Source organism: Pleurodeles waltl, chromosome 4_1 (genome assembly GCF_031143425.1).
Source record: "Pleurodeles waltl isolate 20211129_DDA chromosome 4_1, aPleWal1.hap1.20221129, whole genome shotgun sequence".
Lineage (NCBI taxonomy): Eukaryota > Metazoa > Chordata > Amphibia > Caudata > Salamandridae > Pleurodeles > Pleurodeles waltl.
In genome coordinates this window covers 512,328,401-512,345,609 of record NC_090442.1, presented here as the reverse complement: position 1 = coordinate 512,345,609, position 17,209 = coordinate 512,328,401, and the positions used below count along the sequence as shown (strand labels likewise).

The 17,209-nt window shown below is 43.7% G+C and overlaps 1 protein-coding gene across 2 annotated transcripts in view; it reads right to left on the bottom strand.

The window, feature by feature from the left end:
• Window positions 1-17,209, bottom strand: part of NELL2 (neural EGFL like 2) — a 1,100,394-nt gene that overhangs the window by 707,553 nt on the left and 375,632 nt on the right. For both annotated transcript variants that reach the window (XM_069228823.1, XM_069228824.1), the window contains exon 8: window positions 14,822-14,950. In XM_069228823.1, coding sequence (XP_069084924.1) covers window positions 14,822-14,950 — 129 coding nt within the window. The remainder of the gene's footprint in view (window positions 1-14,821; window positions 14,951-17,209) is intronic.

Here is a 17,209-nt window from a genome sequence, read left to right as displayed (position 1 = left end):
TGAAAGACACTTTATTGCTTTTTAAAGACTTAAAGACTCTTAATATCACTTTTCAGTGATATCTTTACAAATTCGTATTGCAACTTTGATCGTTTTGACCTACAATTATCCAGATAAATATTCTATATTTTTCTAAACACTGTGTGGTGTATTTTTGTGGTGTTATACTATGGTGTTGTATGATTTATTGCACAAATGCTTTACACATTGCCTTCTAAGTTAAGCCTGACTGCTCGTGCCAAGCTACCGGAGGGTGAGCACAGGCTGATTTTGGATTGTGTGTGAATTACCCTGACTAGAGTGAGGGTTCTTGCTTGGACAGAGGGCAACCTATCTGCCAACCAAAAACCCCATTTCTAACACTACTCCTTTCAGATCAGCAGCTACCACTTCAACAATGTATGAGGGCTGCCCCAATGTCAGCCTATGAAGGGAGCAGGCCTCACAGTAGTGTAAAAATGAATTTAGGAGTTTTACACTACCAGGACATGTAACTACACAGGTACATGTCCTGCCTTTTACCCACACAGCACCCTGCCCTAGGGGTTACCGAGGGCACACATTAGGGGTGACTTATATGTAGAGAAAGGGGAGGTTTAGGCTTGGGAAGTACTTTTAAATGCCAAGTCGAAGTGACAGTAAAACTGCACACCCAGGCCTTGCAATGGCAGGCCTGAGACAAGGTAAAAGTGGCTACTTGATTGGGTGGCACAACCAGTGCTGCAGGCCCACTAGTAGCATTTAATCTACAGGCCGTAGGCACATATAGTACACATTACTAGGGAATTATAAGTAAATTAAATAGTCCAATTGGGTATGATCCAATGTTACCATGTTTAAAGGGAGAGAGCATATGCACTTTAGCACTGGTTAGCAGTGGTAAAGTGCGCAGAGTCTAAAAACCAGCAAAAATTAGGTCAGAAAAAGAGAAGGAGGAAGGAAAAAAGTCTGGGGATAACCCTGCAGAAGGGCCATTGCCAACATATCCCCCTTCCAGCCTAAAGCCAGGGTAGACTAATCAACACTCTGATGGACTTCCCTGCTTAAGGCGATAGAACTTGGACAATGGCCCACTACTGCAGGGGCACTTGCCAGTTCTACGCCTTTCTGAACTCAATGAGGCTTCTTTGTCTGTACTCTCTGGGGCCACTGAACTGGCCCATGGGGAACCCTTCTCACCACCTGAGGACCCCATCTGTGAAGCTCCTAATTTTAACATGCTCACAGATGCATCCCAGTATGCAGACAGTACCACCATGGCCATCAAAGTGATGTGGCCCGTTCCATTCCTTGGGTCTGACTTCTGTCCCCAACCCAGGGAAAACTCTGCCCATAAGGACAGAAACCAACAGACGCCACTGACAGCTGTTACTGTCATGAGCCAGGCCCCAGACCATTCACTGCTAAGTGGAGACCCTGGGGGGGGCCGTTGGATGAGCTTCTCCTCCAACTGGGGGTCTAGTAGGGAGCTCCCAAGCATCCCCAACTGGGGGGCAGTAGCCCAGGGGTCTTGCACCCCTTCTCCATCCTTACCAGTTCAGGGGTGGGTCCCTGTTACCGGTCACTCAGCCCAGGATCTGTATCCTGAGGCTGAACAGAGGACAGGGGTGAGTCCTTCCTCACCGTGCCTCCAAATCTGGTCTCACATACCCTCCTCTGGGGAGTGGTACTGCCAGACATCTGAACTGTCAGGGCACCCTTAGGGGTCAACCCTCTCAGCTCTCCTGACACTAGGGGAAACTCATTCCCCAGAATGCAGTCAATGGGCAGCTGGGGACTAACTATGACCCGCCTCTGGGTCATCTCCCCACCCCACTCTAGGGACACCCGGGCCATGGGGTGGAAGAAATCTTCCCCAATGGCTGGAGTCACTCTACACACCTGTCCGATGTACTGCTCTGGTGACACTAGTCTCTCCACAATCATGGTAAGACTAGCCCCTGTGTCTCTCAGAGTGGTGACTGGGACCCCATTCACTCCCACCTGGTCGAAGTGACGACTCCCACCCTCAGGGATCACCAGTTTACCCTCTGAGTCTACCTCCAAACTAAAGGAGATGAAGGCATGGTCTACGACCTGCCCCTGGGGACTACTTTCCCCTAAGGCCACATGGGCCACCCCTGTAGAGGTCCCAATACTGGGTGATTTCTTTGGACAGACAGAGTCCCCCTTCCTGTGTCCTAGCTGGGAACACTCAAAGCAGCGGGGTTGGGACTGGGGTTCTTTGGGCCACTGCCCACCAGAACCACCACCCTGTTTCTCAGATGGGGCATGGGAGCCCTTTCCTCCCCCCATACTCTGGGACTGGTCTGGGTCATCTCTAACCTCCCCCTCACTCTGTCGGGGGGAACCGGAACCACCCTCCTCGGGGTCACTCCCAGATACCTTTTTGGACACTCTGGTGCTAGTCCAGAGGTCTGCCTCCTCAGCAAGCTTCCTGGGATCAGTCAGCTTACTGTCTACCAAGTGCTGGCGCAACTCTGTAAAAGAAATACTGAGTATATGCTCTCTCAGAATCAAGTCATATAACCCTTTATAATCATCTACTTTGCTGCCCCGCACCCATCCATTCAGTGCCTTACTGGAAAAGTCAAAGAAATCTACCCATGTTTGTGTGGATTGTTTGGTGCTGTCCCTGAACCTCTGACGGTATCCCTCAGGGGTCAGCCCAAACTTGGCAAGTAAAATGGCTTTCTGAAGTGGGTATGTGTTTCTATCCTTAGGATCCAGTGTGAGAAGTGTGTCCCTCCCCAGTACTGGTACATAACTCCACATTGCTGTACCCCATTGCCCTTCAGGAACCTCATAAGCCTCTAGTGCAACTTCATAAGCAGCTAGCCACTTATCTATGTCATCTCCCACCACAAAACTGGGCACCACATTTTTGGGTATACAAACCTTCTTCTCTCCAGCAGGTCCTGTCTGTATGCTGCCACCATTACTGCTGGATTCAGACTGTCTTGCCTTAAGATCCAGCTCCTTGAGACTCAGTTCATGATCCAACAAAAGTTTCTTTTCAGCCAAGGCTCTCTCAGCTGCAGCTTCAGCTCTTTCAGCTTGCTTGGCTTCTCTCTCTGCCCTTCTTTCCTCCTGTTGAGCCTCAATTTTCAGTCTTGCCATTTGCAATTGGAACTCCCTCTCTTCCCTCCTTTCCTCTGCGGTCAGGCCTTGCTCAGAGACACTGCTCCCTGGTCTGGAAGGGGGCACAATTGCAGTGGTAACATCACCCACTGGTGGCCAAAAATCCTCTGAGGGGCCATTTTCTGGCTCCTCTTCCTCATCATCCTCCTCTAAATGGGCTTCTGCCCAGGCCCTCAGCGCCACTTGAAAGTCCTCCTTTCTGGAGGCCCCTTGGGTGGGTACACTCATCTCCCTGCAGAACCTTTTTAGCTGTTTGACAGTATATGTCTCCACCAGGGCTAGGTCAAAATCTCCTGCTTGAGACCCAGCCAGAGACATGTTGAGTGAGGATTTAGTTTTTTTAAATTGTCAGGAAAAACGAATTTGCAAAAAGAGATAAAAATCAAGTTGACCTTCAACTGTGGGTAGATAGTGAAATACTTAGCTACTGTGTGTCACTGCACAAATACAAGTCCTATCCTCACCGCTGATACCAATGTTAGAAATTTTGGTTGGCAGTCAGGTTACCCCCTGTCCAAGCAAGGACCCTCACTCTAGTCAGGGTAAGTCACACACAATCCAAATCATCCTGTGCCCACCCTCTGGTAGCTTGGCACTGAGCAGCTTAACTTAGAAGGCAATGTGTAAAGTATTTGTGCAATAAATCATACAATAACACAATATAGCACCACAAAAATACACCACACAGTGTTTAGAAAAATATATAAAATTTATCTGGGTATTTGCAGGTCAAAACGATCAAAGATGCAATTATAAATTGTAGAGATATCACTGAAAAGTGATATGAAGTGTCTTAAGTCTTTAAAAAGCAAACAAAGTCTCTCTCAAGCACAAAGTACCTGGGTTGGAGTGGAAAATCTCCGCAAGGGCCGCAGAGGAGGAGATGCGTGGAAAAATGGTGTGTGCGTTGGTTTCGCCTCTTCACACACGGACTTGCGTTGTTATTTTGCACGCGGAGAAGCTGTGCGTCGTTTTCCAGCGCGCAGACAGGTCTCCTCTGTGGGTCGCGGGGTTCCCAGATGTCCTGGGGACTGTGCGTGAAATCCTGGGCTTGTTGTCCGGCTGCGCATCGTTCCGGTGGGCTGTGCGTGGAATTTTCTCCCTCACGGCAGGCGTCGCGTCGATTTCCTCTCTGGAAGTCGGGCGGCGTTGTCCAGGCGGGCCGTGCGTCGAAGTTCCGGTCGCACCGCAGGCGTCGCGTTGATCTTTTCCTTGCGGGGTCGAGTGGCGTCTTTCTGGATCGGCGTGCGGTGAATTTTTCACCGCGGAGAAAGCTGTGCGTCTAATTTTTTGGCGCACAAGGAGTCCAGTTGAAAGATGGAAGTCTTTTTGGTCCTGAGATTTCAGGGAACAGGAGGCAAGCTCTATCCAAGCCCTTGGAGAGCACTTCTGCAGCAAGGCAAGAGTTCAGCAAGGCAGCAGGCCAACAGCAAGGCAGCAGTCCTTTGTAGAAAGCAGTCAGGTGAGTCCTTTGAGCAGCCAGGCAGTTCTTCTTGGCAGGATGCAGGTTCTTGTTCAGGTTTCTTCTCCAGCATGTGTCAGAGGTGGTAGGGCAGAGGCCCTGTTTTATACCCAAATGTGCCTTTGAAGTGGGGGAGACTTCAAAGAGTGTCTTAGAAGTGCACCAGGTCCCCTTTCAGTTCAATCCTGTCTGCCAGGGTCCCACTAGGGGGTGAGGCAGTCCTTTGTGTCAGAGCAGGCCCTCCACCCTCCCAGCCCAGGAAGACCCATTAAAAATGCAGATGTATGCAAGTGAGGCTGATTACCCTGTGTTTGGGGTGTGTTTGAGTGAATGCACAAGGAGCTGTCAACTAAACCTAGCCAGGCGTGGATTGTAAGGCACAGAAAGATTTAAGTGCAGAGAAATGCTCACTTTCTAAAAGTGGCATTTCTAAAATAGTAATATTAAATCCAACTTCACCAGTCAGCAGGATTTTGTATTATCATTCTGGCTATACTAGATATGACCTTCATACTCCTTTCAGATCAGCAGCTACCACTTCAACAATGTATGAGGGCAGCCCCAATGTCAGCCTATGAAGGGAGTAGGCCTCACAGTAGTGCAAAAACGAATTTAGGAGTTTTACACTACCAGGACATGTAACTACACAGGTACATGTCCTGCCTTTTACCCACACAGCACCCTGCCCTAGGGGTTACCTAGGGCACACATTAGGGGTGACTTATATGTAGAGAAAGGGGAGGTTTAGGCTTGGCAAGTACTTTTAAATGCCAAGTCGAAGTGACAGTAAAACTGCACACCCAGGCCTTGCAATGGCAGGCCTGAGACAAGGTAAAAGTGGCTACTTGAGTGGGTGGCACAACCAGTGCTGCAGGCCCACTAGTTGCATTTAATCTACAGGCCCTAGGCACATATAGTACACATTACTAGGGACTTATAAGTACATTAAATAGTCCAATTGGGTATGATCCAATGTTACCATGTTTAAAGGGAGAGAGCATATGCACTTTAGCACTGGTTAGCAGTGGTAAAGTGCGCAGAGTTTAAAAACCAGCAAAAATGAGGTCAGAAAAAGAGAAGGAGGAAGGCAAAAAGTCTGGGGATAACCCTGCAGAAGGGCCATTTCCAACGCCTTTGTTTTATTAGAACATTCTGCCCTCTAGTGGTGGAAGGTTCTAATATCCTAATATCCCTTCGTAGCTGGGCTATACCAGTCATTAAAGTCCTGCTCCCTTGTTAAAGCTGGAGCAGGCCTTTAATGGCCGGTATAGCCCAGGCTATATTCTATCCTTAGAACGTTTAGGTATTGTCATCCACTGTGCTGAAGCTATCAAGGGCACTACCAATCCAGTCAGTGACCTCAAATTAATGTTGTATGCAGACAATATTTTGCAGGTGCTGTCCTCACCTGCTATCTCCATAATGCAGACTGTTTCTGAATTTTTGTTCTTTTGTGGCTATAAAATAAACTGGTTAAAGCGTGAAGCAATATCAATGAATACAAACACTACTGTAAACTCTCTCACAGACTAACCTATCAAATGGATATCATCCAAAATCAAATATCTGTGGATACTATTGAGGAGTGAGTTTCATGCCAGGATAAAAGAAAATCTGAACATTTCGATAGAACATATGCACAGAGAATTTGTGAAATGGAGAATATTACAGATTTCACTTTGAGGCATATTACAGATGATCAAACTGGTTGTGACTGCCTGATTTTAACTAAAAATTCTGTATTATACCACTTAAAGTACCTCATTATAGTGCTAAGCATAAACAGATTAAAGACTATGGGCCTGATTTAGAGTCTGGTGGACTGGTTGCTCCATCACAAACATGACAGATATCCTGCCCACCTTATTACCATCTATAATGGGATTTAATGCAGCAGATGGGATATCTGTCACATTTGCGATGGAGTAACCCTCTCCGCCAAACTCTAAATCAGGACCTATGTTTGACAATGTGAAAAGCTAAAGATAGCCATGTTTAGAGTGTATGCTGCAAAGTCCTTTGGAAGACTGTGATTACCATGAATAGAACTTGATCATGTAGCTTAACACATACAATTCCTGGCATTTCAGTTTTGTGATGAACTGGAAACACCTGGTTGGGTCATCATAGAAAACTCCTTACAAAATAGTATGAATAGCCCACAATTACTCTACAGAGGACACTTTTCAAAGAAAACATAGTTTACATTTTATGGCTATGCCAGATACTGGAAACTTTCTGGCATTCAGTCTGGCAACCACAGCAGAACACAAAAGAGACTCGCATAACCCTCTCTATGGAACTTGCACTCCAGGATACAAGTGACATTAGAGAGATCACTCACTACGTGTAGTAGAAGTGATTGGATTTTTGCTTGCTAAAGCCAAACCATGTATACTGCAATGGTGGAAATCCAATTGCTCAAGACATATGGGGCTCCCATGTATGTTCTCAATAGATGAATATATCTCACACTAACATTACAACTTTGAACAATTAATCAGCATGATAAAGCAACTGGTTATAATTAGTCTCTTTCATATATCAATTGTTAGATACTATATTTAGGATTAACATTTCAGTTATGAACTGGTAGTCTGTACAATGTATACAAATATTCTGAAGAGCACAGATGCATAAGCCTAGATATGAATCCCAGATCTAATGACACTTGTTTGTTTAAATAAATACCATGGTTCAACATTACGCTCTAAGTAAAATGAATGACTGTAAAGCAATAAGCGATGATGGTTTATTGGCTTTATGTGTAGTGACTCTTTATCATATAATAACAAATGATGTTTTTTCTTTCTTTGTTTTTTTCTTGTTATAAAACTCAAAAACTACACACACACGCACATCATAAAAATACTATTCACATGCACTATGACACACAGAGATAGCCATATATTAATAGTTAACTGTCCATGTGCTCATTCTTAAAGAAATTCATGAACTTTGATAAATCTCATATTTTGTAGATAAAATGCAATTTCATTTTTAAAACATGAATTAATATTTTATGGAATTGCTTATTTGATTTTTTCAAATATTCTGACTAATTTCACATTTATTTGTATTTACAAATATTTTTGTTATGAATAACTGGGTAAATGCGGTATAGAGAACCAAAAATAATTTGTGTTTTCTTCTAGATGGTTAGTAAAAAACATAAATTGGTTCTAATATTTTTTCAAGACCTGTGTTTACCTTTTGTCCAATCTGTGGCAAAGCAGCCAGATCAAAGTTAAAAGCCACAGCCTGTAGGGGAGACCCAATCCTACAGTTGGACATGTTTCCAGGTGTGATACAAAGCTCCTGCAGGCATGGCTAGGTACCTGAAATTTGCCTTCTGTATTTTTAGGCCTGTTGCCTTAGGGTAATTTTCCTCCAAGCGTTTTGCATTCCACCTTCATTATTGCTTATCTCATTTTCACTGGCCTTAGGACTCTGTGCACTTTACCACTGATAACCAGTGCAAAAGTACATCTGCTCACTCTTTAAAACATGGTAGCATTGGCTAATTCCCAATTGGTGTATCTAATTTACCTATAAGTCCTTAGCAAAGTGGTACTACATGTACCCACGGCATGTAAATGAAATGCTACTAGTGGGCCTGGAGCACTTATTGTGCCACGCATTTAGGCATCCCTTTGAACATGTCTCAGGCCTGTCAGTGCAGCCTGTGTGTTCAGTTTTAAGCTGCCATTTTGACCTTGCAAATAAACCTGTTACCAGGCGCAAACCTTCCTCTCTAAATACATATGTCACCCCCTATGTTAGGAACTGGAAAGCCTATAGGGCAGTGTTCAGTGAACTTAAAAGTTGGAGAAGCACTTTTAAGTTTTATGTGTTCTGGTAGTGAAAAACTCTTAAATTTGTTTGTCACTGCTGCAAGGCCTACCTCTCCCATAGGATAATATTGGAGTTACCTTATTACATTTAATAAGCTGCAACTTCCAAGATGGGACACGCAACCAATTCATGTTTGGTGTCATCATCATCATCAAAATACTTTATTCGACTGTATTTCACAATCATAAAAGCAGATAATACATACTGATAACATCAATCAACAATCATAAAAGATAAAAGAAACACAAAATAAATCAAACCATACAAAAAAAAAAAATGCCGTATAACAGGTTTCACTGCAGGAAGTTAAATGAATTCTCATGGGAAGCAATATAAAATCAATAAAACAGTGTATATAAAACAGAAGCTATTAGCTTGGCTAAAATACTTATAAAAGTTAAAAAACCTCGCTGATTTACCTAATAATGTGATCTAGCCTTAATTACTGCACATAAGTATAAAGCTAATCCATTACAGATCATAATTGATGGGAGGGACAAGAGGTAAATAAAAGCCGGGCGACATTGTTTAAAATGCGTGGATTTTAAAAATGGGATCACAAACACTTTCCTCAAATCAAAATAAAATTTACAAAAAAAGAATATGGGCATTGTGCTTTGCTCAGACACTGAATCGCAAGGACATTTTTCCAAAGATAGATTTCAGTCATTAGTAAGTGGAAAGCTAACAAGACGATGAAAATTCTCTAGTCTTAAGCGTGTAAGGACATACCTTTTTTAAAAATTGGAACAATAATGGACTCAGCCCAGGTCGGAATAAAGGCTGTGGCACAACAGGCGCGTAAAACCTGTGTCAATAATGGGCCCCATAATGAAACGTTAGACTTGTAGATATCGATTGGGACTGCATCTGGGCCTGGTGCTTTCCCACTTTTACTGGCGTTAATAGCGTCAGTAACCTCATTTAGACTAAATTGTGGAATAATGAGGTAAACATCTAATCTAGGGGGATTTAAGTCCAAGGCCAAGTTTTTTAAGGAGTATATTCCAGAATAAAATGTGACCCAATCCTCTTCCGTGATGGCTATTTCAATGGTTGGTGACGTTCCATCACATAAAAGGGGGGAGTTCACTATCTTCCAGAATTTGACGTTGTCATTCTGGAGACTTGCATCATAAAGAGAATGCCATGACTCATTTTTTAAATTCTGTTTCCTTTTTTTTATAGCCTTTTTATACTCCTTCCTCAAAAGAATTATTCCATGTTTGTAAGGATTTTGGCTTTGTAAATATTGTTTTAGATTCTTATGGGCTTGTGTGCATTCGCCATCAAACCATCCTTTGTCTACCTGAGGTCTAGGTTTGCCAAAACTTACTGTGAGAGACTGTTTTATTCTGGTGGTGATTGCAGTGAAAGCTTTAATACAATCCTGTGGTCTGATATTGTCTGAGAGGCAAGTTTCAAACTTGTTAGTAAATTTGCTCATTAATTGTTTCATAAAACCTATAGGTTCGATCTGTGACCACCGAATAGCGTAACCATTTCTTGCTCCCAATTCAATATTCACTACCTTCTCTGCTAATTCCTTATGTTTGATTGTAGCTTGTGGCAATACAAGGCTTAGACTTTGAGGATAATGGTCACTGAACATGATGTCTTGGATTTTATACTCAGATATACAAAAAAGAAAATTATTAGATACTAATATAAAATCAATTATTGTATTGGCATGCCTGCCGTTAAAAGTAGGTTTTAGCTGTGATTTGCTATAATTTAAACTATTACAAAAAAGGAGGTTGAATTTAAATAGTGCGTCATTCAACAAATTACCATAATAATTATGTATAAAATGAAATAAATCATCATCTCCACCTGTGCCAAAAGAGCAGGATTTCTCATCTTTTTGAGGGCACAGATGTGTATTAAAGTCGCCCCCCCAACACAATAAAAGTCTCTTTATGCGATGAATTACATACTCGGTCCAAGTCTTCCTGCAAAAGCTTAAGTACAGGTAAAAATCTTTGTTGAGGAGCATTATTGTAGAAATTAATAATCAGCAGTTGTACTATGTTTTTTAGTTCACATGTCATCAATTGATAAAACGTATTAGAAATTAAACTAATATCCTTGGTTAAATCTAACTTATTAGAGATGAATGTCTCCCTACCCCGTGAACAAGGGACTGCAGGGTATGAAATGTCCTGAAGCCGTTTATGTGAGTAGGATCCACAGACCAAGTCTCTTGTAAACACACCCAGGAAAAAGATCAAATGCATTCTAATCAGTCCTCATTCTTGATTTTAGCGCGCAGGCCCACCACATTCCAAAATAAGAAATCCTCTCTCCTAGTGTTAATACCCTGTCCCACAGGAGAATGTTTTATTACTTTATTATTTAGTGGAAGGATGTTGCTCTCTATGTGAATGTTGGAATTTGATGCAGAGAAGACCGATTGGACGGGAAATCCACTTATTAACGCTTCATCGTTGACATTTTGTCTCAGTGATTTTTCCATGTCCATCCATTCATCTCCGATGCTCTCCACCAGACCATCGCCACCCTTCAATAGGTCAGGGACAGGGCTCGTCATAATAGGCTTAATCCTACCCGCTCCCTGATCTAATGGTAGTCAGTCAACTTCTTCCAAGCAAAGGGCATGAAATCTATTCTAAGTAGGAATCGTGTAATTTCTCTCAGATCTACTTGATTGTTTTTCAGGATTAAGACCAAATCGATCATAACCTAGGTTGCAGTTATAAAAAAAACCTACAGGGAGCAGTAAAATGCCGTGATCCGTGATCTGCTGCGGACTTAAGTTTCTCAGAATGTCTTCAACCAATTTAGGAGTTTTGAACGAGAGTACCACACAGTCACCCCTAAATATTTTGTGGTTCCTGCCCACCCATTTTACCCTTCTGACCAACTTAATATCCTCAAAAAGTGAGTCTGTCATGCCAGGTTTCATACGAGTTCCTATCCAGTTCAGGGATTTGTTTCTCAAAGCTGTCCATGATTCCCTGTTATCCCCGGATAGGGTAGGAACATCTGCAAGAACTATCACATAGGGAGTTACCGCGGGAGGAAGATCTAATGTATCTCCTGATGTTGGGAAAAAATCCTGAGGAGGTTTCAATCGTTCAGTAATTCCCATCTGTTTGTCTTCGCTTTTAGATGATGGGGACTTCTAATGCTAGTTGACGGTGTGCAAGAGTCTACATGTCTTTGGGTAGTCTGAGGAATGATTGGTGGCTGTTGATGCTCTTTGGGGGAATTAGAGTTACCGATTGGGTGTGTGTTGCCACAATGTTGAGTAATTGCAGCTGTTGAGCTTGAAGACTGTGCCTTCATTAAGTTGAGCATTAGCTCCACATTTTCCTCCAATTGGGTTAAACGTTTTATCATTAGGTCAAAAGATGACCTTACTAGATGTTCCAAGGCATTAGTAGTCCCTAGGGGATTCGTTTTTCACTTTCACTATAGATTGTTTATTCTTCTGACCAGATTTTATGTTCTCACAAATGATTTGTGCTTGTTCCGTGGGTTCCATATGTTGAGCTCCAGAGGTGCCGTATCTAATATTGTCAGGTAGCTCTTGACTGAAAACTCTGTCCTTCCTAACTAACTTAGGTTTCCTTATACGTTTAGGTGAGGGTGAATGCTCGTCAACTTCTGAGATAGAATCATTTATATCTTGGATACATCCATTTATACCTTTAGTTTGGATTCCACTTTCCAAGAACTTGGTCGATTTTGGAGAGGTTATTGCTGGCGGAAGAAGATTATTAGAAGGTCCCGACAGGCCTTTCTGAATTAGTATCTTTTCCTCAACATTAGTAACCTGTTTATCAATAGCCCCCATGGCTCCTGAGATAAATTTTAATATTGAGGAGTGATCTTTCTGAGAGATAGTATTTTTTGCACTAAGTTGCTTCCTTTTACCCATTCTTACTAAATTATTAAATCCTAAAAGGGTTCGACCAATAATGCTCTAAAATGCTCCTTACTAATAAGTAAGATTGAAAGAACTAGCACAGATAAGACAATCTCTGTATAACTATGGCAATGCCAGGATAAAAATAGAAATAGCCTTCTCACGATGCAAAAGGTCTGTTTTGCAGGGTTGGCTATAAAAATACAAAATTAAACACCCCGCAACAAAAAAAATCAGATAAAAAGTACCTGCTTAGAAACCTGATAGCCAAGTCCGATAGTCACAGAGAAAATATCAGGGGGGGGGCCAGCCCAGCCTCTTCCAGGCACTGACAGGCGAAGGACGAGCCCGCCCTTGGCCCGGGCTTTGTCCGGGCACCGCCCGCGTGCGTCCCGCGAGGCGGGAGCGCATCCAAACAGTTAAAGGGGCTCTCCGGCCCTGCCCCTTCCTCCAACTGCAGCAATGGGCTTCCCGCGAGGCGGGAGCGCATCCAAACAGTTAAAGGGGCTCTCTGGCCCTGCCCCTTCCTCCAACGGCAGCAATGCGCTTCCCCCATGTTTGGTGTCTTTGGAAATGTAATATAAATCCCCTTGCATGGTAAAGGCAGATTTTAAATTACAGTTTTGAAAACAGCACTTTTAGAAAGGTGGCATTTTCCTGCCTCAGCCATTTAATGCTTGCAGCCTGTCACATGGTCACATGACTGGGTGTAGTTAGCAGTTGGGCATTGTGCATCCCTCCTAGGCAGCCACACAAAATAGAAGGCTTAGGTGTGCCTGGATTGGCCATTACTGGCAGGATGGGAGTGTGGAGCTGAGCTCATCCATACTTACACTTGAATAGGCTGTGTCCTGCTTCCACTCAAAGGGCTGCATACCTCCTGTAGTTAGTCTGGATTTAGGGTAGGTGAGGTAGGAAACCAGTGCATTTCAAAGGAAAACCTCTGGAAGCTTCTACAGGACACCTCTGAACCTGTTGAGACTCTTCCAGGAAGAAGGACTGCTGTGCTGCTGAAACAACTGCTGTTCTGTTGAAACAACTGCCACTCTGCTGGACTGCTGCCCTGCTGGACTACTGCCTTGCTGGACTGCTGCCTTGCTGATGTGCTGCCCTCCAGTCTGAGTCAGAGGCATTGGACCTGAACCCCAGACTCCCAGAGTGACTGAAGGGCTAGTCTGCTGGTCTCCTGTTCAGAGCCAGAGGGACTTAACAGGCTCCCAACCACCTTAACCAGCATCCAGAACCAGTCGGAGCCAGCCCCTGACCGCCAGGTGGTGCATGTAGGGTCTTAGACCCTTGGTGGAGCCTCAGTGGAGCTAAATTTAACTTTTTGGGCTCTTTCTGACTATAAACATGGACACTGGTGCCAAACGTTGTTGTTTGCACTGCCCGCCAACATGAAGTTCTATCAACCCAACTCTTTGTGCTACAGCATCGACCGCCCAAGGGAAGTGCCACCACAAAGCTCCAGCCTGACCATTCACGATGACAACAGGATCTTAGCACTACAGCAACGACAGTTTACGATGTCAGGCCTGCTCTTCGTGTTACATTGATGGCCGTCTGTGATTCTTCCTTGCTCCTTGTGACCCCCTCTACCTCGAATGGGACTCTGTGCTGGGCTGAGAAGGTAACGTTTCAGCAGGACTTACCTGGTCTCTGTATCGGACCCGCACTCAATCGCAATAGGCCTGAATTTGTGACAGTCCTGCTCGACCTGAGGGGCACTTTGGGCTTTTTTAGTGCTATTTTCACTTAAACCTTTAAAAATTCATAACTCCAGTTCTACTGATTAGATTGTAGTCGTTTTGGTCTAGGTTTATTTATTAAATTTCACTCTAATTTTCTAAAATGGTGTGGGAATTTTCTTGTTGTGTTTTCACTTTATTACTGTTTGAAGTGCTGCATAAATACTTAACTCATTGCTTCTAAATTAAGCCTGACGACTCTGTGCCAAACTACTAGAGGATTGAGCACAGGTTAATTTAGGATTTTGCTTGTGCCTCACCCTGGCAGGGATTGTGGAGTTTACTAGAGTAGGGTTTCAGAGCCCTCAACCAATAACCCATTTTTTTACACACATCTTAAATGAGGTTTCCTTTGCAAATAGTGCTCATTGAAAAAGTTTGCTTGTTGAATTTTCCTATTAATTATCCACCAAGAGAATAGTTGACCTTTTGCCTCTTTTTCGAACAATAAAACCTGCACATGCAATTGCCTTAACCTTTTGCTAAAAGTTTGTTACGCACAGTATAATTTAGTTCACCCAAAAAAATAACATTGTATTGAATTCGACTTCTAACTCTGTTCTTTCTATTAGTTATATTACAAATTGTAAGTAAGAGTTTTACAGTTGCAGTGACGGAACTGGGTGAAATATTACAAAACATGTATTATTCTTTAAGCATTACAACACCGACTTTACTATACTGAGACGGACTTATAACAATTGTGCATAGTGACGCCCCTACCGTGCATGTGCAGTTCTTACAGCCATCTATCCAGGATTCATACTCTCGGTAGATGGTGCCCTTCACTGCGCACGATCTTTCGCAGTAGCACTGATCCAACCTGTTCATCCGCTGCTCGGATCGGGACAGCTGTGGAAAGACAAAACAAATACTGTCACTTCTGAGCAACACTTACAACTGCCAGATCCCACACGATCACTAAAATAAACAATTTAGATTAATACAAAGTTCCGGAAACTTATATTGAGCAATACCTAAGCAATTGGTTTGACTCCTAAAATGAGTCACTGCAAAGCATTCGTGCAATTAGAGCAGATCCGATCAGAGCAGATCCGCAGTGTGTAGTAACTCCTGCAGTAAGGCAACAATCGCCCATGATAAGCCATCACCACAAACCAGGCTGGCGGTTTCCTTGAAATGTACTGTCATACAAGGTTACTCTTAAATGGGATACACCGATGAACGAAAACATGAAACAAAGTCACATACACCGAATTAAGGGCAAATGTCATGTATGCGTGGTTTTATGAAATTATTACAATCATTGTACTTTATACAGTGTTTAATTTGAGCCGGTGGGGGCCACTGGCATTTATTTTTGAGGGCTGGCACTCATTGTTTTACATCAGTCATTTACTGCGAGCAAAAGACACATATTGGAAAGACGGAACAGTGTCGCATAGGGAAAACGCAGAACGCTGCAAGAGTGAGCTGATGGGGAAATGAGTGGCTGTAAATGGATTAAAGAGACCCGAGATAGCTGTAGAGTGCCGACGCCTCAGTATTCTGTGCTCGAACTTTTAATTGCAGCAGACCCGTGCTTCAACGGAGAGCTTTGGGCACAAGCACCTATTTATTTACAAATCAAGCACTGGTTTAATACGCCTTTCAGAATAAATACCACCCGTGATGCCTCATGTTTTTTAACGTGTGGGAGGGAATCTGTGTCAAGCAAGCGACTTGCTTGCGCTCTAGAAGCAAAGGCTGACGTAGGTCTCAATACCTCTGAGTGAAAATGTTCATTAAAGATTGGAAGTGTGATTGAGTATTTTCTTCTTTGCTGATACCAATTGATATGATCAGAAATGTATACATAAATTCCGCAATTCAAATACAAATAATTCCCATAAAATTCGTCTGTGAGAACAAAACCTGTGTACAGCAATTACTTTTTTGGGGATCGTTATGTACAAAGAATAGGGCTTTGGGGTACAGGTGCATCCAGGCACTCTCTCCCCCTGGGGCACTGGTGGAAGGTGGCACTGCAGGACAACTGGGCCACGTTTGGGATACATCTGTTATAGGATGTAGCCCAAGGGATATATACCTAACATTTTGCAGGGCGAGCCACCATTTTGTGGGTAGCACACAGAAGCAGCCCTGCTCGCTAGTAGTTAGGGATTTTTTGGTAGCCCCAACGCTCCCACCCTCAAGAATAGTTTTGGAGGAAATTAGTGGTGGCAGGGCTGCTTTGATTGGAGCAAGTGTGAAGGGTGAGGATGTACGGTTGTCACTTGCAGCAGGTGTTAGAAATGGGGTCTTTGGTTGGCAGTCAGGTTACCCACTGTCCAAGCAAGGACCCTCACTCTAGTCAGGGTACGTCACACACAATCCAAATTATCTTGTGCCCACCCTCTGGTAGCTTGGCACTGAGCAGTCAGGCTTAACTTAGAAGGCAATGTGTAAAGTATTTGTGCAATAAATCATACAATAACACAATATAGCACCACAAAAATACACCACACAGTGTTTAGAAAAATATATAATATTTATCTGGATATTTGCAGGTCAAAACGATCAAAGATGCAATAAGAAAATGTAAGGATACCACTGAAAAGTGATATAAAGTGTCTTAAGTCTTTTAAAAGCAAACAAAGTCTCTTTCAAGCACAAAGTACCTGGTTTGCGTGAAAAATCTCTGCAAAGGGCCGCAGAGGAGGAGAAGCGGGGAAACAAAGGGGTGTGCGTCGATTTCTCGGGCCGCACACGGTTGATGCATCGTTTAGTTTCCACGCAGCAACGGCTGGGTGCCGATTCGCAGTGCTCGGTGGTGGATCCTCTTCGGGTTGCGGGGTTCTCAGATGCCCCAGGGTCTGTGCGTGGAATCCCGGGCTTGTGACAAGCTCTGCGTCGTTCCGGTGGGAAGTGCGGGGAAATTTCTCCCGCACGGCAGGCGCCGCGTCAATTTCTCCTCTGGAAGTTGGGCTGCATCGTCCCAGGTCGGCTGCGCATCGATCTGGTGGGCCATGCGTCGAAGTTCCGGTCGCACCGCAGGCGCCGCGTCGATCTTTTCCTTGCAAAGTCGAGCGGCGTCGTTCCGGTTCAGCATGCAGTGAATTTTTCACCGCGGGACAGGCTGTGCATCGTTTTTAGCAAGCTGTGCGTCGA